Genomic DNA, 26,586 nt, shown 5'->3' on the forward strand with positions numbered 1-26,586 from the left:
AAAGTGGCAGTTGGTCATAATCAGGCCTTGATGGGGCAGACCTGTGGTGCCCAGGAATGGAAGTCCATGAGATTGGACCAGGAGATTAGGTTCTCCTGGAGTGAGAAGACAGGCAACAGAACAGAAAGGAATGGGAAGCAGTATTTCTCACTACTTTATTTTATTTATTTATTTATTTATTTTGCGGTACGCGGGGCTCTCACTGTTGTGACCTCTCCCGTTGCTGAGCACAGGCTCCGGATGCGCAGGCTCAGCGGCCATGGCTCACGGGCCCAACCGCTCCACGGCATGTGGGATCTTCCTGGACCAGGGCACGAAACCATGTCCCCTGCATCAGCAGGTGGACTCTCAACCACTGTGCCACCAGGGAAGCCCTTTCTCACTACTTTAGTTCTGTAGTTTTAACACATTTCCCCCATTTAGTTGCCAAATTTTGCTGCTACCAAATTTTTATTTAACAATGTGTAATGAGAGTCAGCTATGTGTCAGGGCCTAGGAACTAGGGTTGCCAGATAAAATACAACATGCCCAGTTACATCTGAATTTCAGATAAATTACAAATAATTTTTAGTATGTCTTGTGCATTATTTGGATATACTTATACTAAAAAATTATTCGTAGTTTATCTGAAATTCAAATTTAACTGATATGCCTGTATTTTTATTTGCTAAATCTGTCAGCCCTACAAGGTCGTCAAGGAGATAGACATGGTCCTGGCCCTTACAGAGTTTACATTCTAGACAGGGAGACAAAATACACAAACAGTATAATTACAAATTGTGAAACAGGCAAAGAAAAAAAACAAATAGGAACTGAGATGGGAATGACAGGTGGGATGGGGAGATCTTTCTTTAGAGAGGAAGGTCTTCATTGAAAAAGTGACATTTAGCCAGACCTAAAGGATAGGAAGGAACAAGTCATTGGAAGAGTAGGGCTGGGCTGGGTTGGGCTGAGGTAAAGGAGCATTACAAGAAAAAGCTTTGTGGGTTCAAGGACCTCAAAGAAGAGTGAATGTGGGGAGCCCAGGAGCAGACCATTGCAATAGTCCAAGCAAAAGACACCATTGTCCTGGACTAATGAGGTGGCAGCAGGGAGAGAGTGGATAAATCCCTGAAAGCTTTGGGGTAGACCTGAAAGAACTTGTTAGTGGACTGGATGTAAGGTCTGTGGGAAAGAGGAGTTGCAGACAGGGCTGGCACAACTGCTAAGTTTCTGGCAGTGGCATTTCATGATCTCAAACAATAAGGTATCTTTGAGGGTGACAGTAGTTGGTGTGCCTTCCCAATGTTCCTTAATATATTAAGAAATCTTTATTAAAAATAAACCATTGTAAACTAGTAAAGCAGTTAATCCTGTAAAATTTTTAAATTGACCCCTATAGCAGGTTGCCAGTGGCTCACCTCTATCCCATTAACAATCACCATCCTGTGTTGACCAGCTGCTTCCAGTTGCCAGCAGGACACTCACAACATTGACTGAGGTCCAAACCAGAACAAAGTGCTGAGGATTTCTTTTTTAACATCTTTATTGGAGTATAATTGCTTTACAATGTTGTGTTAGTTTCTGCTGTATAAAAAAATGAATCAGCTAGTGCTGAGGATTGGATGGCCCTGGACGCAGCCCTCAACCAACGGAACAGAAATTAGTAGATAAATACGCCAGCTCTCTTGCTCCATACTTCTGAGGCTTGTGTTCAGCTGTGATTCCCCTCAACTTCCAGAAGGATTAAGCTCCACTGCTCATGGTGGCAACTTCTAGAAATGCATCCATTAGTAGCTTCCTTCCCTCTCGCCTCCCCACTCTCCTATGGTGCTTCCCGGGCTCTTTTCTCAAATAACCCCAAACTAAGACAACCACTGAATATTCCCAAACTCCAGCACTTCCGTAATGAGCTCATTCTAACCCTCCTTTATACACAAACCTAGACTCTCACCCATTTTGGTTCACTCTATCATCAGTGTGGTGACAAAGCCTTCCTAGAGCTAAGGAAACATTCTGGGTTTACATCCATTTAGCATCCAAGCCTATGTACTTTATCTCCCCAGTGCTGGCAGCAACTCATCAGCAGGAGACAATATTTCACCCAGACCAGGCTCTTCACACTAATTTAAAGAAGATTGTTTCCTTCTGTTGTGCTTCAGATCAGCTAGAAAGATCTGTATCATTTCCTTAATTCCCTATTCTCGAAGATACCTTCCTCTACTATGCTTCCCAAGAAATACACCATCTCTTGGCTTAGAAATTTAAAACTCTTTTTTTAAAAAAAAGCCACCCCGTTTAAGATTCCTTCAATGACAGGAGAGTTTTCTGCCAGGTACCCTTGGCATCTTTATATATTTTCGAGAGAATGCCACAGAAGCCACCCTTCCCTTTTTTCTTTTTGGGAGAATTCTCTCACAGCCTGGGCTACTGGCAATCACTCTACACCAATGGTTCTCAGTAAGGGTGATTTTGTACCCCTCGCCCAAGACATCTGGCAAAGCCTAGAGACATTTTTTGGTTGTCACATCTGGGGAGGGTGCTACTGGCATCTATTAAGTAAAGGTTAGGGAAGTTGGCAAACATTCTACAATGCACAGGGCAAAGAATTATCCAGTACTGAATGTCAATAGTGCCGAGGTTGAAAAACCCTGCAGTGGTTTTTAACTTCAGCTATACATTGGAGCTCCTGGCAGCTTCTGAAACTCCAAGTGTCCAGGGTGTATCTCAGATCAACTAAATTAGAAATACTGGGAATGGAATCCAAGTGAGAATTTTTTTGAAACTCCTCTGGTAATTCCAATGCACAGGCAAGGGTGAGGACCACTGTTTTGGAAACTACCTTAAAATCAGTATCCAAAACATTCTGTTTCCAACCTTAGATCCTGGTCCAAATCTGGACTTCCTGGGGTCTACAGAAAGGAGGTGGAAAAAGTTCCCAATGTTTCATGGAATGAGATGGGATGGGATGGGATGGGGTGTGAGGTGAGCAATTACCCAGGAGGAGAAGCAGGCTACAAGGCAGTGGTGGGGTGGGCCACTGCCTTCCTTCAGAAAGCACAAGCTTTATTGCCTAGATGGGGCACAGAGAGAGTGCAGGGAGGACAAGAGGGAAGATAAGAAACCTAACGCCCGGATGTAAACTATAAGTTAATAGTTAATGTGCAGTTTCTGTGTTGTAGTTTCCCAGAGTGATGAAAGAGTTATCACTTCTGGGTTTGAAGGAAGTTCTATCCTTCTGGAAAGATATTTTACTACTAAAATGAAAAAAAGGTGGGGGGGCTTGAGAGCTGACATTTAAACTTCTTTGTTACATTTAGTAATTAGCTAGCCTTCAATTTAATATAATCAACTTTATATAATTGCATGACAAATCTGAAGTATGTCCAAAATGTATCCTTTTGTGAGTCAGTGTTGTACATAATTAAGAGGACAGATGCTAAAGCCAGACTGCCTGGGTTCCAATCCAGGCTCTACCACTTATTAGCTGTGTGACACTGAGTGAGTTATTTTTCTGAGCCTCTATTTCCTCAGCTGTAAAATGTGGATAATGATAGTACCTACTTCATAAGGAATTCAGACTCTGGAATCCAGACAGTGCTTATAGCTGAATGAGTTTGAGCAAGTGACTTAACCTCTCTGAACCTCACCTTCCTCATTTGTAAGAAGGAAATGATTTATTTCACAAGGATTTGGTGGGGTTTAAATGACAGCCTGCATTGAAAGCATCCACACTGCTTTTGGCATATAGTGAGCATAGGCAAATTTAGCTATTATTGTTGTTATAGTTTATTGTTGCTATGGTGACTCAGTGAATACTTATTAGTTCCTGCCTCAGAGAAGCTATTGTGTGACCTACTGTAGGATACACTGGAATGAGTAAGCCAAGGTCCTTGTCCCTAAATAACTAGCCTTTAGCTGAGGAGGAAGGTATGTACTCTTCTAATGCAATAAGTAACAGAAGCCCAAAGTGTGGAAAATTTAAAGTACATACTGCCTTCTTTTCGTCATCTTTTAGGTCTTAAAACAAGAAAACCATTTTGAAGTTCAATTGAAGATTTCAACAGTGCATATTAATAGCTCAATTAAAGTGAAAGTTAAGACAGAATCTAAAATGGCTTTAATATAAGTAGTTCACCTATGACTAACTACAGAGCTTTTCCTGAGGAATCTTGCCTAATCAAGTGGGCCTTTGGACCCTAATTAGCCTACTCCAGGTTTTTTAAATCTAAAATTATATCACAAGCTTTGACACAACTCACTACAGTACTATTAACAGTGATACCTCATAAAAAAACACGTGTATGCAATTCTATACAGTTCCTGGAATAGAAATTTAACAAATGGGGCAGTTTCACTCATTAATGAGCATTTACTGCCCTTATTTTATAAATAAAATTAAAATCTAAAGGACAGGTATATTTTACAACACCGCTTCTCCTAATAAAAGGACATGGTATCAATTGAGTGCAGTCAACTGTAACTGAAAATCTAACATTAGCTTAACAACTAGGACTTTATTTCAAAAAAGAATCTGAGGTTGGCAGGTCAGGACAAGGACAATGATAACACGAGGTTATCCTGGAACCAAGTTCATTCTGGTTTTCTGCTCTGCTATTCTTGGATATTGTCTTATCTTCATCTCACTTCCATGTCTAGGTCAGGGGAAGGGAGGAAAGCAAAAGGGTGAAGGAACAGAAAGATTTCTCCTTGGGAAATGTCTTTTATTGAGGGAAGGAAGCCCTCCCCAGTAGATTTCTCTTATGTCTCAGGTGCAGAACTGGGTCACATGTCCACCCTTAGACCAATCCGAGGTTCATTCCCTAGGCGTGGGATCATGCCCACCCTCCCTGAGGTAAAGGGACTTCCACCACCCTCCTGAACAAATCAGCGTTCTATTAGAAGAAAAAGGAGAGTGAGTATTGGTGGGCAACAACTACTGCCTGCCATGGATACATTCTTGTGGAAATTCGGCAAGAATAACATGGGAAGTGTTGGTTTTGAATCAAATATTTTCACTCTCAGAGCCCCAAGAAGAGATAAATCTACTAATACTTGCTTTACACAGAAAATGCTCCAAACATCTCCCTAGTTTCTCTCCAAATACATCCTTATTAAAATTGTTACCAACCTTCCCGGGTTGGTCCCCAACAAAGGTCCTTCTGCCAGTGTCGTTGGAGCTAATAGAACAAGCTGCTATAAACAAGACCAAGTTCAGTTCAGAAGCAAAGGAAAGCTTTATTCTTTGATCAAAGAATGGAGATGTGAGCTCGAGCCCTAGAGCATGCTCTCTCTGGGACAGGCAACTGGAGGGGCTGCTTTATAGGGTTCTCATCTGCAGAGGGAGGGGCAGCGGAGTTCTTGAGGGTCATGCGCAGTTGTGCTGTTCACGGCACTTCAGGCCACAGCATCTCTTCACACAGCACGTGGCCATCTTGAATTGAGGTGTCAGGCACAGCTGTTTTGCCCCAGGAACTCTAATCCGATGTGTTAGGTGCAAGGCCTCTGCACACAGGCCCCTATGGGCAAGTGAAACTAGACTAAGCACAAGAGAAGAGGTTTAGACCTTAAATTATCACCTAGATTCCATCTTATTTTTCCCAGGATCCCAGTGGTCTTTGCTGGTGACAAAATGGCTTTTCAAGTCTTCTTTTTATACAGGGTAAGGAGGTTGGCTGGCAGTTGTCTCAATTGTCCTGACAGTCTCATTTCTAATCACAAACAGGTGACACGGACAATCAGAGCAGTAGGACTTAATCAAAACCTAGAATACTGATCCTCAAATTAGCAGGGTTTCTTTCTTTTTTTAATTTTAACTTTTTAAAATTTTATTTATTTATTTTGGTTGTGCCAGGTCTTAGTTGCGGCAGGCAGCCTCCTTAGTTGCAGCCAGCAGGCTCCTCAGATGTGGCTCACGGGATCCTTAGTTGTGGCACATGAATTCTTAGCTGCAGCATGCCTGTGGGATCTAGTTCCCTGCATTGGGAGGTGGATTCTGTGTCACCAGAGAAGTCCCTTTCTTTTCTTTTTTTTTTTTTTTAAATAGACTTTATTTTTTTAGAGCAGTTTTAGGTTCATGGCAAAATTGAGGGCAAGGTACAGAGATTTCCCAAATACCCTCTGCCTTCAGTCATGCATGGCCTCCCCCATTATCAATATCCCCCACCAGAGTGGTATATTTTTTACAACAGAGGAACCTACATTGACACACGAGTGTCACCAAAAACCCATAGTTTACATTAGGGTTCACTCTTGGCATTGTACATTCTGTGGGTTTGGACATATATTATAACATGTATCTACCCTTACAGTGTCCTACAGAGTAGTTTCACTGTCCTAAAAATCCTCTGTCCTCTGTCTATTCATCCCTCCCTTGGTTGCTTCCAGGTTATGGCCATTATGAATTAAGCTGCTATAAACATCCATATGCAGGTTTCTGTGTAGGCATAAGTTTTCAACTCCTTTTGGTAACTACCAAGGAGTATGATTGCTGTATCATGTGGTAAAAGTATGTTTAGTTTTGCAGGAAACTGATACTGACAAACTGCCGAAGTGACTGTACCATTTTACATTCCCACCAGAAATGAATGAGAGTTCTTTATCAGGGTTCTTGAAGAATTGGACAAGTTGTTTCTCCTATCCAAACCTTTCCTATAGAGTTAGGCTGTGAGACTAGCAGATCTTTAAAGATCCTTCCAGCTCTAACTATATACCTGTGAATGTGCTAGAAATGTGCACGTGGGGGGCCCTGTTCTTGAAGGCAACATCTCTTAATCCCTCCAAGCTGGATTAGGTGTGTTTTCTCAGTATTGGGCTCCACACAACATCAGTCTTTATCGCTTTCAAAGATATGCCCTCTGGAGTCAGCCTGCCCAGATTTAACTTCTATCTCAGCCCTTATTAGCTAGAGGACTCGAGCAAATTACTTAACCTCTCAAAATTTTATGATGATGAGATATAAGATGATTTTAATGATGATTTTTAAGATATGTTGAGAGGTGTGTAAAGCCCTTACTTTAGCTTAGTGCCGGGAACACGAGTAAAAGCTTAATAAGTGTTGACTGCTGTAATTGTTTTTCTCCATTGTGAGTTCCTCCAAGAAGAAGCTGTATCTTCAGATTAGTATCCTTAGTGCTTAGTAAATGACCGGGGCTCAGTTAAGTATTTGATCAACACAGAAAACCAGCAGGATGACACTAGCCGATGATGTAACCCTGGACGACTTGATCATGGCGAAAGATGACCTCTCTGGTGCCGACATCAAGGCAATCTGTACAGAAGCTGGCCTCATGGCCTTGAGAGAACGTAGAATGAAAGTAACAAATGAAGACTTCAAAAAGTCTAAAGAAAATGTTCTTTATGAAAAACAAGAAGGCACTCCTTAGGGGCTCTATCTCTAGTGGACCACAGTTGCCTTCCAGGAAAAGGTTGGAAGTGTCCCGACCCCTTGGAGGTGTGAGGTTGGGGAAGTTGCCTAGGAGTCCATGTTCCGGTTGATCTTCATTAGCACAGCATCCTGAGTATCTTTTGAGCATGATGTGTAGGATTCCCATCTGGCTCTCTTTGTATGTTGGTCACATGCAGTGCTGTCTTCCCAATAAAGCGGCTCTTTCTCAAACCCCCCCCCTCCACACACACACAGAAGAGACCTGATGGCCAGTGTCCTACTAGAATTCAGTAGGACACAGGCTCCTTTGTCCCAGTGGCTCCAGGAAACTAACCATCCCCAGTACCTGCAGACCAACAGCAGCTCATTTTCCTTGTGGCCTGCACTTGTCTCTCCTCCCAAACCCCCTGATGGGAAAAAATTGCTTCTGTGCCACTCCTGCAGAGCATGATTTTGGAGGAGAAGCTGCCCATCCAGCTTCTAGTATATGGCACCGGGGTTATTGAAACCCTCCATCTCCATCTACCCTCACCCAAGCCACTCCATATAAAATAATACTACTACTCTTTGATGCCGTCTCTATCTCACATAAAGAATAAAACCCTCTTTAGAAAACTTTGTTTTTAATTGATGTGAAACATATAATGTAAGTAGAAAAAAGTGCTTAACTGTGCAAATGTAGTTTCAAGAAAAGTCCCCTCTCACATTTTCCTCCTACCCACAACAATTTTATATCAGACTGCAGTCCTTGAATCCCTCCTGTAATGACTTCTGGAGCAGCCTTAGCCAACTTACCTCTCTCCCCCACCCCCAAGATTTTTCCAGCGCCTAATTATTAAATGAGATGAATGATTTAAATGCAATTGGTGATAAGAACTGACTTTAATCTGATAAGATGATACTCCTTGTGATTATGGGGGAAATGAATTTGAACTTTAGTGCAGGTTTGCTCCAGAATTCTCAGATGTTTCACCAGCCACCCATCTCCAGGGACATTCAGAGATCAGATGTCAGACTTTCAGCTTGACTTTAATCCTATAAATCCTGAAACTTGGCCATAAGATTGATGCTCACTGCACCTTCTTGGGATGATAAAGAGTCTCCAGGTAGATGACACTGTTCAGGCCACAGTGGTTATCAGCAGAAGGAGTCATCTCTAGCTCAGCTAGAGAAATGGCAGTAAACAAGGCAGCCAGAGAGGGAACTATCGGATGTATTACAGTCATCGTTATAGGTACAAATAGGTCCTATAATAGAAACATGATAAAATTCTGTTTGTTCACACAAAGGTAGAAAGTGGCACTGGAAGCTTTGAAGATTCAGAATCTTTGAATGTTTTCATAGGATTATGTTTTTACTAATTTTAAAGTGCTGTTCGTATTTTTAAATCACACATATTTGATCAAGACAGTTTCTTGTTCAGATCTCTAATCTCTTCAAATACCCCATTAACGATCCTGAAGACTGTAGAGATAATCAATACCCTGTATCTTCCCCAAAGTTATGAGAAGACTGTGCCAGGAGTGAGAAAGAAAAATAAACCAGGGACTGGACCCAGGGGATTTTGATCAGAGCATGAATAATCTTTTTCTCCAGGCAGGATCCATAATAAAGGATAAAAAGACATAGTACTTAAACAAACCAGCCTGTTAGAGAAGGAATATTGTTCCAGAGAGAGGAAGGGATGTCATACAAGGAAAAGGAATTATTAAGAAGACTGGCTCCTCATGCATGTGCCTAAAGGGGAACTAATAGAGATAATATATTTAGACTTTCATAAAGTTTTTGACAAGTTCACATCTAAATGAGTCATCCTGGGATCGGCAGGGGTTGCTTTGTCCTGCACTGAGAGCTGTCTCAAAAATTGAAAATAATTTCTGGCCTGAAGTCTTACAACAGCCTGGTTACTAGTCATCCTCCAGCCTCTCCTACCCCAACATGTTCCTCCAGGATCCAGAAGGATATTCCAGGAGTGCAAATTCAATAAGGTTACTCCTGCTTAACACCTTCAAAGCTCCCACTGTCATCAGGTTGAAGTCTAAATTCCTTACCTGTGATAAAGGCTTTATGATCTGGTTCCTGGTTACCTTCCTCAGTATATAACTATCATTTTTTGGATGCTCAACATTTGAACCACTTTATGTTTGGGAATTCCTTACCTGCTTTAAAGCTGAACATACTACATGTTTGCTTTTTCAGTCTCCCTTGCAGCCAGAACTCAGGCACATAACCTGGGCTCAGCCAATCCCTGGGTTCAGCCAATCAGATGCCCTGGACTTAGGAGCAAGTGATGGGAAGATACAGTGGCCGTGAGGAACTCTTTCCAGCGGCTGTACTTGTAACAAACTTGAGTTCTTGGGCCAACAGAAGCAGATTACTGTCGGCTTCTGTGCCCAGTGCCCCTAGCAGAATCAGTCAGACAAATGGCAGCACTGAGTGCTCAGATGAGGTGTAACTGGTGTTCTCACCAGATCACTTCTGAGTGTGATTTGGGGCACTGTTCATGGTGATGAAAAATCTTTTGAAATTGATTAAACTCTTAAGGACACATTGCTCAATAATTCTCTATGTTAAAAAAGTGTGTGTTTTAAAAATTCTGCCTATGCCTCTCTGGGTATTGCCTTCTTTCAAAGTTTAGACACAAAAGATATATTGTAAATGTTTTTCCTGTTACTGAGGTGTACTAAAACAACTCTTGAGGAAAGAAGATTGGTATAATCAAGGATTAATATCTTTTTTCTTTTTTTTATTTTTTGCTGTGTTGGGTCTCCGTTGCTGCGTGGGCTTTTTCCAGTTGCGGCAAGCGGGGGCTACTCTTCGTTGCGGTGCACGGGCTTCTCATTGCGGTGGCTTCTCTTGTTGAGGAGTGTGGGCTCTATGCACGTGGGCTGCAGTACGTGCAGCATGCGGGCTCAGTTGTTGTGGCACACGGGCTTAGTTGCTCCGCGGCATGTGGGATCCTCCCGGACCAGGGCTTAAACCCGTGTCCCCTGCATTGCAGGCAGATTAACCACTGCGCCACCAGGGAAGCCCAAGGATTAATATCTTTAATTTACCTTAAGTCTTAAAATCATTAAGAAAAAAAGACGTTTTACATCAGAAAAATTGGGCAGTGGATTTGAGCAAGTAAATAACAAAATAAACATAAATGGACAAAAATATATGAAAAAAGTTATCCTTCAATAATAAATGAAATGCAAATTAAAACATTTTCATTAATTAGGTTTAAAAATAATAATAGGGGCTTCCCTGGTGGCGCAGCGGTTAAGAATCTGCCTGACAATGCAGGGGATGCGGGTTCCAGCCCTGGTCCAGGAAGATCCCACATGCCGTGGAGCAACTAAGCCCGTGCGCCACAACTACTGAGCCTGCGCTCTAGAGCCTGTGAGCCACAACTACTGAAACCTGCACGCCTAGAGCCCATCTCTGCAACAACAGAAGCCATGCAATGAGAAGCCCACGCACCGCAACGAAAAGTAGCCCCCACTCACCGCACCTAAAGCCCACGTGCAGCAATGGAGACTTGATGCAGCCAAAAAAAATAATAATAGTAAACACTCACTGAGGCCTGAATGTATGCCACTAAATATTTTATAAGTAATAACTCATTAAACAATGAGTTTAATAACAATGTAAGTTTTACTAGTTTATCCATTTTAAAGATAAGGAAACAGAATTTAAATACATTCTAGGTCACTTCACCAGTAAGTAGCAAAGCAGGGATATAAAGGTAAGGAGGGGTGGGACTGAAAGTTCCAACTTTCTAATCACATGGTTGGTTCTCCAGGCAGCCAGCCCCCATCCTTAGGTGTGGCCCAAAACTCACCTCCTTAATATAACAAAAGATACCTTTATCTGTTTCATCACTTAGGAAATCCCAAGGGTTTTAGAAGCTTTGTGCCAGAAACAAAGACTGAATATATATTTATTATAAATCATAGTATAACAGGATTTCACTTTAATTTGAAGCTATAACTATCTCCTGGCCATTTGTACCTGGGAAACAGCAATAAGAAAAAAAAAAAAGGTTTTCATACTGGCAGCACTAAGTGACCTTGATTAAAAGGAGCTAGGGTTGCTGCTACACAAGGGGGCAGAAAGGGATATGCCTGGCACCGGGGGCAGAAAGGGATATACCTGGCACCGAGGGGATTCACTGGCTTATCTTGGAGCTTTCATGTCCAGTGATAACTGTAAACAGGCAGTTGCTGCAACAAAGGCCTGATGATGCTAGAGTAACTAAGGTTCTGGCCTTTGGAAATGAAGGTGACTCAGGCAAGCAACCTAGATCTGCAAAAGTTATGGCCAAGAGAAGGGAAATCTACAGCATGGTGGGGGTAGATGAAGATTATCAGCTAGGGCCTCAGACCAGTCACAACTGTGTAGACTGTAGCTTGTTCCACTAACCCTCCGGTTAAGACTGTACCTGACTACCACCCTGAATGATACACTGCAGATTAGATTCAATGTGTGCACAGATCCAAGCAGTACATGGAGTGGATGAGGAAATAGTATACCTCTTGTGCGTGCCTCACTTCCCCTTGGCCCATCTTTTTACTCCAGTTGCTGCTGCAGCTCTCATTTGCCTGCAGGTGTGACCTGACAATACTTCACCTCAGCTGCACAGCACACCACCCGCTTTCTGCCCTATGCTTTCTCCTCCATGAGATGCCAGTAAGAACCCAGTCAGCCAGTCTGAGCCATGCCCATACCTGGGAGTACAAGGGAATTAACTGCATGAGATAACTCTGGACCAAGAGGGAGAAAAGCTAGTATGTAAATATTCACTTTTTCCGTGTCTGGGGGTAAAATTCTGTGTCCATTCCACAGAGCTCCTCAGAAGGCCCCTATAAGAATTAAGCCCATTACCCCCAGAGGCAACGGGCCAAGAGCACCGTTTGGGCTCTGAAGATCACAGGGGCTGACAGAGTGAAATAGGAGCCCAAAAGGGCAAGGTGTGTTGGCTATGGCTAGATTGGGGGCCGCGGTTGGGTGAGAAGACAGGGAGCGGGGAGGCCATGCTGAAGAACACAGGTAAAATGGTATAGAGCATTGGGTTTTCCCTCAACCTGTTTCACTCTGAGCAGTCTCCCACCTGTTCTTTCAGATCACTTCCTAACATAAACTATCTACATCAAGCTTTTCTCTCAGGCTCTGCATTTTGGGGTACTCCAGGCTCATACAAGGATCAAATGAGACAATAGTTGTGAATATGCTCTGAAAGTTAAAAGCAATATACTCATGTAAGCCAGCCCCACAGAGCATGCTGTTCTTCCTATAGCACTGGATTTTACTTTGTCTTCATAGATGAAATTGTCACCCTACTGTTTCAAGACTAAACTACAAAGCATGGGGTAGCTTTTATTGAGCAATACTCTGTTACTTCATTTTCATCTTTATGACCTTATGAGGTAGTAGGCATTACTATCTCCAGGCCATAGATGATGAGAGGGGGGCCTGGTATTCCAACTGCTAAACTCAAGCTAAGATTCTAGCCCAGATCTGACCTGCAAAGCCCATGCTCTATACCATTTTACCTGTTCTTCAGCATGGCCTCCCCCCTCCCTGTCTTCTCACCCAACAGTGGCCCCCAATCTAGCCATAGCCAACACACCTTGCCCTTTTGGGCTCCTATTTGCTCTGTCAGCCCCTGTGATCTTCAGAGCCTAAATCAAATGCCATCTCCTAGACAGAACTGCTTCTTCATCAGCTTGCCAACATCACTTTCCTGAATCGCTATCTTTTTTTTTTAAACCACAAGGTTGTAACTGTTCTGCTGAATTTACCACTGGGGCTGGAGCCAGATGACAGCTTAGGTTTTAAGTAGTACCAGATACATAATAAGCACTTAAATAATAACTGTTGAATGAACAGTTGTCAGAGTGTGTACTCATTAAGCACAGGGCCTAAGTTGTCCTGTTGATCGCTATATTCTCAGCACAATAGCACAATGCCTGGCTCATAGTAGACACTCATTTGCTGAATGACTGAATGAATGAACATGAATCTGTTTCTTCATTAAACTGTGAACTCTTACAAAGTAGGGATTCTACAATGTCCAGCAAATGTTTGTTGAATCTTTTTAATGATTAATAGATTCATTTAAACAAAAGTACATATAGTCATCATTGCCAGACTTAATATGAGATGTTAAATGTTCGATCCAATTTTCCTTCCCGGATAAGTTTTTCTTTCCTATCCTGTATAGACAGAAAAGAAAAAAGTACATTAAAAACAATGCATTCTGGCACAATTCATGGTATAGCTCTAAAAAACAGAAATGAAACACTCCCAGCCTAATTACAATCCCCTATTGTCTAAAGCCTACAGAGTATGAGTGAGGAAGTAATAATCTGAAGAAATAAAGGGACAATAAGAAAACACTCCTATTGAAAAACACCTAAATTTTAGTAAGTAGAATTATATTACCCCACTAAATAGCATACACTGAAAGCAAAATGTAAATACCTTCTAGGTAAGTGTGGCCTACCTTTCTGTTAAGCAATAATTTATCAGATAATCAAAATATATACACTCCAGGAGAGTGGACTGGCCAGTTTAAAGCAGTGCTACATGGGTGGGCCCCAGTGTAGATGGGAACATGAGGCCTGGGGGCTGGGGTTGGGGACCTAGTATCAGAGTGGTCTAGTGTCAAAGATTAGCTTGGCTTTCTGTGCAGTCACATACCCAGGCCTCTGATGGCAGTGAGCCCCACCACAGGCTGCTTTGGCTTTTCTGTTGTTGGAGTATTAACATATTTTAACATTAATTCACAAAATGTGACCAACAAAACTGGAATTCATGCAGACAGGGAGCATACTAAGTGATATATGTATTCTGCTAATACTTAACCCAATAAACATCTCTTTTAAAAGCAAACAAAATAAATATAAAAATTTGCAAAGATAACATCTAAAGATTAATCAGAATAGAAAAGTTTAACTTCTGTACATCCAATGAGAAAAAAGAAATTAACTTTTTAAGTTATTTCTATATTCTCTTAATATACATAATATAATTTCCTTACCTAATCTAAAACACACCAGGAAAACAAAAATAAATAAATAAAACACATCAGGAAAACTCTTTCATGAGCTAAGTTCAAGTCTTAGATATTTAAAGTGACCAATTCATTATTTTAAATTCTAGAGTAGCCATTAAATTAAATTTGAAAGACCCAGAGACAATCGTAGTTTATAAGAAAGTATATTTCTATATGAGTTGAAACAATAAAGCAATAAAACTAAACATATAATTGAAACTTCCTGTTTTAACTCAGTTGGAAAGGAATAAAGATAAAAGAGGAACTGAAGGAAGAATAGAAAGACAAGATGGGAATTATCAAGAGAGAGAGCTGCAGCCAGCACAGAGGGAACCTATCACACAGATACCAAATACAAGGTCCTAATACTTACTCTGTCGGTTTTGAAAACATAATACCAGAAGAGGAGGGGCCCAATTCCAAACAGAGCTCCTAAAAGTGAGGTCTTGGGAGTGGGTCTGAAATTGGGATAGACATTTGCTGATCTTGCATAGGTCCAACGAATCAAGGCAGGATCTTCCTAAAATGAATGAAAACAAAAGATACAGGAAATTAAGTTCTACACTAAGAAACAATCTCATCAGGACTTTTGTGGAGAAGCACAAGAGATGCCCTTTCTTCTCTTCTACAGTTAAGGGTATACCCCGAATATTCCTAAATAGCTTCAAAGAAGATCTTTCATTTCCAGTATTTGTTGAATAATTCTCTGATGATCCTGTTCAGAATTTAAAAGACTCATATCATCCTTCAGCTTCCTATTTAAGATTTAAGAATCCTAATCATTTTAAGCTGTCAGAGAAGGCACTTTTTTTAAAATCATTTTTTTCTATTCTTTTCTGGATTGTTTTTGGCGTCACTGTCTCTCTTGAAGTATGACAAACAGAACCACACAGTATTTCCAATGAGGACAAACAGATTTCATATGCTCTATCATACTGTGAACTTTGTTTCCAGGACCTTTTCTAATGCTATGCCCACACTGGTCTCTCCAGGATACAACTAAACTGCAGGAAGAGGAAGACAGAAGTAGGCTAACTCTGAACTTTACATTTTTTAGGCTGACTTGGCTGGTATTTTAAGAGCAAAATTATTACATTTCACATTATTAAAATAGTTTTTTGAAAGGACAAAGTTGTTAAAGAAAAATAATCAGATTGTCTTGGTTAAGAAAAAAGTAACTGTCAATTTTAATATATTTATACTAGAATAACTATGTAAAAATAGCAAATCTACCCCAAATACGTAATTAAATTTAATTAGCTAAATACCCTAATGATTTTACAAAATTATTTGCTCCAGTTAACTGATAGATAAAAATAAGCAAATGAAATCAGCTTTAAAACTTTAATACTAAGCTGTGAGGAGAACATTCAAGGTTTTAACCAACGCCAAGAAGTCATGATTGGTAGGACATAAATAATTAAACTGGATCTTTCACAGTAACATTTTAAATCAAACTGTTTTTCAAACTCTTTGCAGAGACAGTAAAGAAGGTGAAGACACAAGATACAGGTTCAAGGGGACATTTGAGCTCTATACCTGAAAGGATAAATACATCTATCTATTCTTGTATCTATCCCTTCCTGCTATTAATGCATTTGAATGACTCATGCCAGAATTCTCTACCAGTCACTTCTCTACACCTAATATCTGCCAGATCTGTCTTCCAGAAACAGACATTTCATTTCATAAAAATACCAACAGCTCCATGACCATAGTTCATTGAACTAGGTACTGTTGTTGAAAGAGGTTCCAAAACACCTGCCGTGGGAGACAGTTCTCCTTCCTTGACACCACTCCACATCCAAAGGACTATCAGCAGCATGTGATATGGTGAACACCACTTTTTTTTAAATTTATTTATTTTATTTTTTTATTTTTGGCTGCACTGGGTCTTTGTTGCTGCACGCGGCACGGGCTTTCTCTAGTTGCGGCGAGCGGGGGCCACTCTTGGTTACAGTGTGTGGGCTTCTCATTGTGGTGGTTTCTCTTGTTGCAGAGCATGGGCTCTAGGCGCGTGGGCCTCAGTAGTTACGGCGCATGGGCTCAGTAGTTGTGGTGCACGGGCTTAGTTGCTCCGCGGCATGTGGGATCTTCCCAGACCAGGGCTCGAACCTGTGTCCCCTGCGTTGGCAGGCAGGTTCTCAACCACTGCGCCACCAGCGAAGCTTATGAACACCACTTCTTGAAATCATTTCTTCACTTAGCTTCAAGAGCACACACCAGCTTGGCTTTCCTCCTAACTCTCTGGCCATTCCCTCTTAGTCTCTTTTGCTCTCTTCCTCCTTATCTCCCCAGTCTCTTAATATAGGACCTCAGACCTTGTGGGTCTTTCCTATCTACATTCACTCCCTTGATAATCTCTAGTCACATGGTTTTAAATATCCACCTATAGGCTGATGACTCCCCAAAACTATGCCTCCAGCCCTAGACCTGTACCCTGAACTGCAGACATAATATCCCACTCCCTGCTCAATGCTGACATATTGTCTAATTGGCAAATGTGATGCCAAACATGATGTATCCCAAACTGATTTGCCAATATGCCATTCCACCTTCATCCCTGATCCTTTCACACTCTTCCCTATCTTGGTAAAAGGCAACTTCATTCTTCACTTCAGTCAAAAACCTTGCAGTTATCCTTGAGTCCTCTCTTTCTCTTACACCACATATCCAATCTGCCAGCTAACCTGATTGGCTCTACTTTCAATACATAACCAGAACGGACCACTTCTTACCAACTCCACTGTCACCAACCTTGTAGCCACCATCAACTAAGAAATTAGATTACTGCAAAAGGCTCCTAACTAGTCTCCCTGCTCCTGCTTTTGCTCCCCCATAGTCTCTTTTCTACTAAGCAGCCAGAGATGTTGTTAAAATGTAAGTCCTGGGCTTCCCTGGTGGCACAGTGGTTGAGAGTCTGCCTGCCGATGCAGGGGACACAGGTTCATGCCCCGGTCTGGGAAGATCCCACATGCCGCGGAGCGGCTGGGCCCGTGAGCCATGGCCGCTGAGCCTGTGCGTCCGGAGCCTGTGCTCCACAACGGGAGAGGCCACAACAGTGAGAGGCCCGCGTATCGCAAAAAAAAAAAAAAAATGTAAGTCCTGATTATGGGACACCCAACTCAGAAAAGTTCTTTCAATGGCCTATGAGGCTTGGTGTGATCTAGTCCCAGGTAACTTTCCCATCTCATCTCTTCCTACTCTGCCCTCACCTTTCTCCATGTTAGTCACAATGGTCTCTTCAGTATTTTGGGGATTAACCAGGCACACTCCTGTCGAAGGACCCTCGTATTTGCTGTCCCCTCTGACTAAAATGCTACTTTCCCAGAGAGCTGAATGGCTAGCTCCCTCCCCTCACTTCTCTGAGATCTTCAATGTCACCTTCCAAGTGAGGCCTTTCCCTGTGCCTTTCTAAAACTGCAGCTGCTTTCCCTCTCTACTATATACACACACTCCTAATCCCCTTCCCTGCTTTATTTTTCTTCTTATCAGTTCCCATTACTTAACATACTAAATGATTTAATTTTTTAACTTATTACTTGTCTTCCCTCTGGAAAGAAAGCTTTATGAGGACAGGAGTCTTTGCCTGTTTTGTTCTCCACTGTTACTGCAGTATCTAAAAGAGGACCCTGAGCAATTATTTATTCACTAAATCAATCATTCTTAGACATTAGGCAAAGAATTTCCATGTATTGCTCAATATATAATTGTCAGGCCCTCATTTACTTAACAGAACAACCAGTGAGGCTAGTGTAAAACCTGTTTTACACAGCAAAACTATAACTGCCCTGGGTCACAGAACTGGAAAAAAGAAAAACTGGAAAAAAGAAAAAAAAAAAAAGAAAACCTCAGCTCTGTCTGACTCAAAGTCTCTCTCTCTCTTTTTTTTTTTTTACTACATCTTACTATCTAGCACATCAAACCCAATCGTGTCAGTATGTATACAATCAATGTCTCTGTCCTCACCTTCTCCCAAGTAAATGAGGTTCTGGCTGAAGACAATATAGCCAAATGGTTAAGAGATGCTTTGGGTTATACAGACTACGGTTCAAATTCTGCTCTATCACTTGCTAACGTATATCTCTCTATGACATACTTGTCCTTCCCATGTAGTCTTTCTCATCTGTAAAATGGGGATAGTAATAGAGCTTAACTCTTTGAATAGCTGTGATATTTGAATATCATTCAGAAAGAGTTTCAATAGTGCCTGGCACACTGTAAGTTTCTTTCAATTCTCACAACTTCCTAACATTCCTACAGAACACCAATGCAAACTGTTGGGAAAAGTCTTTTTTCTTTTTTAATCTAAAAGCACACTTCTTAAATAATAACTATCAGTTTACTGTGCATGTATTATGTGCCGGGAATGTTACACAGACTATCTCATTTAACCTCACAACGATTCTATAAAGAATGTACTACCATTTCCATATACGAAAATTAGAAAACTAAGGTTCAGAAGGCTTAGGGATATTGCACAAAGTCATATAGTTTGCTAGTACATAGTGCCTTGGCGTTTGACTCCAAAGCCCAAAGCTTCAGCAAGCTGTAGGGTGTTTGGGTCTTTAAAAGATATAAACCGAAAAATCACTATATTCCCTTCAGAAGACAGCAGTATTGCTATAAATGTGAACTGAAAAGTGGAAAACATCTTTTAAAAAAATACACACACACACCCCATATTTCCTGAACACTCATCACAAGCCAGGCACTGTGGTGGCCGGTCACGTGCCTTATCTCATTTAATCCTCCTAAGAGCCTCATAAGATAAGAAGTACTATATTATCCCCATTTTTCAGACAGGAAAACCGAGGCTAAGCAACAAGAGTTGAACAACTTTTTCAAAATCACTCAGGCGGGAAGTGATCAAGCCAAGACTCAAACCCAGCATGGTGTGAATCCAGAACCCGTCCTCTTGACCACCGAGCTCTCTACCCAAGGTCAAAGGGCTAATGAACTGGACTGCTCTCTGGGCCTGGAAGAGGATCCGTGTCTAAAATACTCTTCGGGAACGGTGACCGCTCCGCGGCGTGATTCCCCTTGTCAGGTCTGAGCTGCCCAGCCCGACGGGACCGTCCCGACTCTGGCCCCTCGATTCCCACCCGCTGGCCCCTCACTCACGATGACCCCATGACGGCTGGGGTCGTTGTACTGAAGCAGGTATTCCCGTTTAAGCCGGGATCTTATGGCCAAACGCTCGGCTTGTGCCTTCCGAGTTTCCGGAGATATGTCGTATTCAGCTGGGTCGAGGGTAGTGGGCAGGGTCGCCAGGCGCGACGTCTTGTGCTCGGGGAACGACATCTTGGCGACCCGGCGCACAACTGCGCCTGCGCGGTCCGAGGCCCGCCCTCTTCAGTCTGACCTTCGTCCTGAGGCAGTGCGCCTGCGCGTTAGCCAGAGGTTGAAGATGGAGTTTAGTTAAGAAGTTCAGCCTCTTTCCTCAACCTTCCTCATGGTCCTGGCCCCCTAGTGGCGACCTGCGCAGGCTCAAGGTACTTTCCTCGCCTTCCCCCACCCCCCTCCTTCCCCTACCCCCTCCAAATCTAACGCTTGTTGCTCCTTCCTAGCAGCCTTATCTCTACTGAAATACAGAGCTTATTATGTGAAGTTGAGCTGGCAGAGACTGAAAATGGAATTCTGATTCAGTGTGGGTTCATCTCTGCGACTTGCGACATGTCACTTAACTTCTCGGAGTTTCCTCTTCCTTATCCCGGAGATAATGACCCCTATTCTATCCACGTAGCAAAACTGTTGTGAGGATTAAAGTAAATAATTAATAGATGCCAACATACTTTGCAAGGCACAATTTCTCTTCCAAGAAAAAGAAAATCAGCTTTTCTGTGCGTTACCATATTAGATCCATACAACATAAGCAGAAGAGTATTTTTCATTGGCATGAAATAATGTTTAATAGGAGAATGATGTTAGAAGTGTTCCCTGCCTGACTATAGGTCAGAAAAAAATGGTATTGTATAAACCTCGCAAAGAAACAATATCTTAGTTAAAATACTAAAACCTCTTATGTAAAATCCCTAGCACTCTTCAGGTGCTAAGAATAAAAAACATCCTTAGAGATATGAAAATAAGCATAAGGGCACTGTGTCTTGCTGTGAAAGATAATTTGGGGAAACAAGGAGTGTAACCTAAAAGGAAACCTTCTCCACCCCTACTGTCCTTCTCCTTTACCCGCTATCACCACAGAAAAAGGGCAACTTTAAATTGTATGGCAGGGTCTTTGGGTACCAGTCAGACGCTCCTTAGGGGAAAACATGTAAACAGTATTTCCATAACTCAGACAGGGAATGCTGGATCAGCTTGGGTGAAGCGTCTGGGGACATGTAGGTATGTTGGGAAATGGTTACTAGGCAGAGAAGGGACCTAGAAAGTGTTGGCGCTTGAAGTGATGAGGAGCAGCACTACTGTCAAATTTACTCAACATTTTAATACTGTTTTAAAATATTTATTAAGCACTCGCCGCATGAAGCACACTGCACACTAGTCAGTCAATCTTCCAGGCTCAGTGGGGGAAACAACAGAAGAAATGAAGGACAAGATGTTTGTCTCTGCGAAGCTGACAATCAGGCAGTACAGAAAGAACAGACAGAATATGGTAATATTTGCAAAGCAGTTTAATGATCAAATGAATATAGTAGCAAAGTGGGCTCAGGAGAATGCAGGCTGAGGGAATATAGAAAAAAGAAACTTGAGACAAATCACTCACACTCCATTTTAAAGGAGTGGGGGGGAAAAAGTTCTGTTTTTTTCTGAGGTGTTTAAACATATTAAGAAAATAAAATGAAAAGCAGGAGCAAGTTGAAAATTCTAAAGACTACTTTGATAGTTTCAAAAACCTTTTGTTAATAGATTAGACACTGATCAAGGAAGAAGGGCATGTTAAAAAAGAAAAGAAAAGAAAAAAGAAAGGAGTACATTGAGTACAAGCCAACCAACAAAGTTAAAAAAAAAAAGACTTTTTAAGTTTAAGAGAGGGAGAGAGAGAGACAGAGAGAAGAAACTTCATCATTTCGTTTTGGATGAGTTAAGGGGATTATCTCCACATTTGCTTTTTTTTTTTAATGAGGTCATTTATTTATTTATTTTTGGCCGCGTTGAGTCTTTGTTGCTGTGCACGAAGGTTTTTGTCTGGTTTCGCAGCGAGCGGGGTCTACTCTTTGTTGCAGTGCGTTGGCTTCTCACTGTGGTGGCTTCTCTTGTTGCAGAGCGTGGGCTCTAGGCACGCGGGCCTCAGTAGTTGTGGCACGTGGGCTCAGTAGTTGTGGCTCATGGGCTTTAGGGCACAGGCTCAGTAGTTGTGGCTCGCGGGCTTAGTTGCTCCACGGCACATGGGATCTTCCCTGACCACGGCTCGAACCCGTGTCCCCTGCGTTGGCATGCGGACTCTTAACCACTGCGCCACCAGGGAAGTTCCTGCACATTTGCTTAATTATCATAAGGATCCCTTCAGATAACTGTTAAAAATATGAAGTCCTAGGTTTTGTTCTGCTCTTGTAGATTCAGAACTGGTCTTCAGGGAAACCCAGGAGTCAGTATTTTTTACAATTTCTTGAAGGGATTCTTACAATATTGCATGTTTGGGGAACATAGAGATGAATATAAGAGGTCTTCCTTTTCCCAGAAAAGGCCATCTTAGGATGAATCTATTTAAGATGGAGACCTAGATTCTATAGTGAAAGAAAAAGACTTGATTGGGACTTTAGCTTGAAACGGTGCAACCAATAAATTATGAAAATGAATTTATCTTGTATTTAATACATTTTAGGTCACAATTACAACTGTGTGCTAATTCTGATAAATCAGGTGTTAATTTGTGGGGACATTATTTTTATGTAGCTCATTATGCTTCACTGCATTTGATTTTTTGCAGCAGGGTTATATTTGCAAAAGTGCTGGAGGGCTTTGTCCTTTGAAACCAGATTATTTCCTTCTGAAGCACTGATGTTATCATCATTCTTATTCATTTTTCTCTTTTTCATTTATTACCTGGTCCAGCTGTAAGATCCTCCTGTATTAGTAACTTTGCATGTGGATCTAGCAGTTCACCAACATCACTTTCATCAATTTCATGAAATTCCACATCTTTTGCAAGATTTGCAATAGATTTCTATTGCATTCGAGAACTGAATATTTCCAAATGGATGACCAAGACTTTGATGGGGTGAATGTAGGCACTAGGGTTAGCAGATGGAATAATTTCACTGAGCAGCAGTTTCACAGGTGGTCATATCATCAATGTATATTTCATGTTTTGAAGATTTTTACTTCTCTAAGAAATCTCCTAATAGAATTTATGAGAATTTATTGGATTACAGGGACTAAATACATGTATCTGTACTTGGTCGGAAGAGGGGGGATGAAGTGGTGAAGTGTAGAAGGAGAGAAGTGCATATATGCAGGGGTGGTTAAGCTATATAAATGGGGCAGGGTTTCAGGGAACATAAGACGGACAGGTGAATACAGAAACTGTAAGAAGCAGATAATTTCCAGCTTGCAACAATATGAAGAACGTTCCTTCTCTTAATTGAGTAGAATCATATGTATATTTGGGAATAAACTCTTCACTTTGGGTTGAAAATAAACCCAATGCCCAGGGATTTAATTAATCAGTGATTAACAGCATTTGACATTTAGTGAGTATTCTCTATTACTATTATTTTTTAAAATCTTGTCCTAACATTGAATGTTAGCAAAGGATATACTCTCAAGCTAATGAAAGGTCCCCTCTTTACAGGAGCCCTCTCCACTACCCTGGTAAGGACCCTAAAAATGTGTTCGCATGGTCAGTCTGTTTTTGTAAAATTAGAAAATGTAAGCTATTTGAATCACAATTGCCTAAGACTGCTGTGTCTCTCCTCTCTGACTTCCCCCTTCTATCACATTTTTCTCCTGTTGGGTGGTATTGCGGTGGCCTTAGATATTTGGGGGATCTTACCAACAAAAGTTGGGGTTTAGTAAGATATATTTATTTGATTCACATCTATGCCAGGTGGAGTTAAGTTATTGCTAGCCATCCAGGTACAGGATGGCTTCCAGGGATACTGCCATCACCTAGTGTGCCATGAAGGTTCAGGATCAGAGTTTGTATTGTGATATAAACTTGTCCTGTGAAGCCTGGCCCTGGAAATAATGAGGGTAGAGGAAGAGAACAAGGTTTGAAATAGACAGAACTAGAAGCTAATTTGTAGAATGTTCTTCTAGTCATCATTGAATCTTTTTTTCTCAAAGATTTTTTTCTCCCCTCCTTCTCCCCCAAATTATATAAACTTCAAATCCCATCAAACCTGGATCTTCCTGTTTGTCAGTCTTGTTAAGGCTGCAAGGAAGAGTCTCAGAGTGCTTTGTGAATTAATTTATTTGCAAGGAGATCCAGGAACATGGGGGTAGCAAGGAAAGTCATCTCTTGTTTCGCATAGCTACCCTGGGAACTTGTCTTCCAAAACTGAAACGAACAGCAGTTCCAAGGGAGAATAAGAAAAATACTCCAGAGTTTTCAGAGTCTCACCTAAGCTCAGGGATCCCACTTTCCCTTTGTTTATTACCTAGTGTTAACTCTTCCTTTAAAAAATGATATTATTGAGTCAGTTTGACACTATTCAATTTAGATTGCCCCAAAGCACTACATGGGAGGTTGGCTTTCATTGTATCCAACTCATCTGTGGCTCTTTGACTTGGGCACTGTCCAAATTAGTCATGAATAAGATTACACAACTGTTTTTCTGTATCCCTAACAGATACACCTAGGTCAAAGAAGCTTATGGTATTTGGAAAAGACTCACATAGAACTACTATCTTCAGAAGCAGATTGTATCCAGAAGACACTTTGAGACTACACAGCCTCTTACAAACATACATCACTTTCTACTTGTTTCTACCATAGCTTTTTAATAAGTCTTGATATTTCATGGGGCAAATCTCTCCATTTTATTATAGTTCACAATTGTCTTAGCAACTTTTTTTTCCTTTTCTCTTTCAGAAGAATTTTAGTATTAAGCTATCAAGTTCCATGAAAAAAAATAATCCATTGGGATTTTTATTGGAATTGCACTAAAGTTATAGCTTGACCTGAGAACAAACATCCTTATAATATTGTATCTTCCCATTCATTAGTTAGGTCTTTTATTTCCTTCAATCATGTTTTGTAACTTTCTCTATAAAGAATTCTGGCCTCTTCTTTTAGATTAACTCCTGCTACATTATAGATTTCATTGCTATTGTTAATTGTTTATTTTTCCTATTATATTTTCTAAATGGTTATTGCTGGTATATGGTAATATTATTGATGTGATGTTGGTATGCTAATCTTGGAACCAGTACCCTTATTGAACTTTTTACCAGTCCTATTAGCTTTTCTATATATTCTTTTCAATTGTTCTGTGTAGTCAGTCATATCTTGTGAAAATAGCAGTCTTGCCTTTTCTGTTCCAAGTTTTATACTTCTTTTTTTCTCTCTTATTGCATTAGCTAGGACCTCCAGGACAATATAATAGTAAAATCCTATCTTGTTCCCAGTTCTAATAGGAAATTTTCTGTTAGTTCACCATTAAATATGTTTGCCGTGGGGTTGGTAGAAGCGCTCTATCAGGTTAATAAAGTTCCCTTTTATTTCTTGCCAAAAGTTTTTTAAAATAATGAATGATTGTTTAATTGATCAAATGCTATTTCCACATTTCTTTTTTTTTTTTTTTTTTTTCTTTCCGGTACGCGGGCCTCTCACTGCTGTGGCCTCTCCCGCTGCGGAGCACAGGCTCCGGACACGCAGGCTCAGCGGCCATGGCTCACGGGCCCAGCCGCTTAGCGGCATGTGGGATTCCCCCGGACTGGGGCACGAACCCATGTCCCCTGCATCGGCAGGCGGACTCTCAACCACCGCGCTACCAGGGAAGCCCACATTTCTTGATCTATATGTTTTTTCTCTGTTAATTTGTTAAAAAAGACAGAGAACCTCAGTAGGTTTTTCTGATGTGTTGTCATTTTGCATTCTGGAAGTAACACTACTTCATGGTCATGTGTTTTTCAATATATTGATGAATTAAATTTATGAGCATTTTTAATAGAATTTTACTATTTATGTTTACAAATGAATTGGCTCTTATTTTGTTCTTATGTACTTTTGGTAATATATTTAAACGAAATGAGTTGGATAGATTTCCTTCTTTTTTTTTCTTTTAACTCTCCAAAACGGTTTGTACAAGACAGGAACTATAATTCTTGAAAGCTTAGTAAATTATCTAATAAAACTGTCTGAGTCTTCTATATTTTTTCAAGAGAGACTTTTGGCTATCAATTCAATTTCTGTAATGATTGTTGGTTTGTTCAGGTTTTCTTCTGGAATCATTTATTGTAATTTACATTTTCTCAAATATCTTTCTTTAAACTTATTGCCATAGAGTTTCTCATCTTATGATCTTTTCAGTCTCCATTGTCTTTTATAATTATGATCCTCTTTTTGCTTCTATTACTGTTTATTTATTGCTCCTTATTTTTCTTCCTCAATGCTGCTAGAGTTCTGTCTACCTTATCTTTTCAAGAACCTATTTTTAATTTTTAAAATTATCTCTAATCAGTAATTTTTCCTCTTATACTTTTTTCTTATATTTTTCTTGAGAGTACTCCAATGTTCTTCTTCCAGCTTCTTAAGCAGAATGCTTATCTCATTTATTTTTGTTTATATGTGTTTTATAATTTTTATGCATGTAATTCTGTACATTTTCATTTTAGCTACATCTCCACAAGCTTTTATTAATATTTTCATTGTCATGTACCTCTGAGTATTTCATAATTTCCATTATGTTTTTTTCCTCAACCCATTAGTTATTTAGAAATGCAAAAGATGTTTTGTTTTGTCTATCTTTTTAATGTTAATTTCTAGTTTAACAGCATTATTGTCAGAGAACTTTGTATAATATTAGCCCTTTGGGACTTCATATGTGATGAGTTTTTTGTTCAGTTTGTTTTGTTTTTAACACCATTTTTTTTTAAATGTAACCTACATATAGAAAAATGCATTAATCGTACATATGCTGTTCAATGAGTTATTACAAAGTGAACACACCCTTGTAATCACACAGTCATTTTTTTAAGTGATTTTTAAAAATTTATTATTATTATTATTATTTTATTTTTGCCCGGGTTGGGTCTTCATTGCTGCACACGAGCT

The 26,586-nt window shown here is 40.7% G+C and overlaps 1 protein-coding gene and 1 long non-coding RNA gene across 2 annotated transcripts in view; one reads left to right on the forward strand and one right to left on the reverse strand.

The window, feature by feature from the left end:
• Positions 1-13,432: 13,432 nt before the first annotated feature.
• Positions 13,433-19,770, reverse strand: NDUFB4 (NADH:ubiquinone oxidoreductase subunit B4). Its single transcript, XM_004278538.3, has 3 exons — positions 19,533-19,770; positions 14,782-14,928; positions 13,433-13,566 (listed from the first exon to the last, which is right to left on the reverse strand). The coding sequence occupies exons 1-3, from the start codon at positions 19,710-19,712 to the stop codon at positions 13,504-13,506; spliced, it is 390 nt and encodes a 129-aa protein (XP_004278586.1). The 5' UTR covers positions 19,713-19,770; the 3' UTR covers positions 13,433-13,503.
• Positions 19,771-19,780: 10 nt separating this feature from the next.
• Positions 19,781-26,586, forward strand: part of LOC117196103 (uncharacterized) — a 30,000-nt gene continuing 23,194 nt past the window's right edge. Inside the window, exon 1 of the long non-coding RNA XR_004476112.2 lies at positions 19,781-19,903. This is a non-coding gene — a long non-coding RNA (uncharacterized LOC117196103). The remainder of the gene's footprint in view (positions 19,904-26,586) is intronic.

The sequence above is a fragment of the Orcinus orca genome, chromosome 5 (assembly GCF_937001465.1).
Source record: "Orcinus orca chromosome 5, mOrcOrc1.1, whole genome shotgun sequence".
In the NCBI taxonomy this organism is placed as follows: domain Eukaryota; kingdom Metazoa; phylum Chordata; class Mammalia; order Artiodactyla; family Delphinidae; genus Orcinus; species Orcinus orca.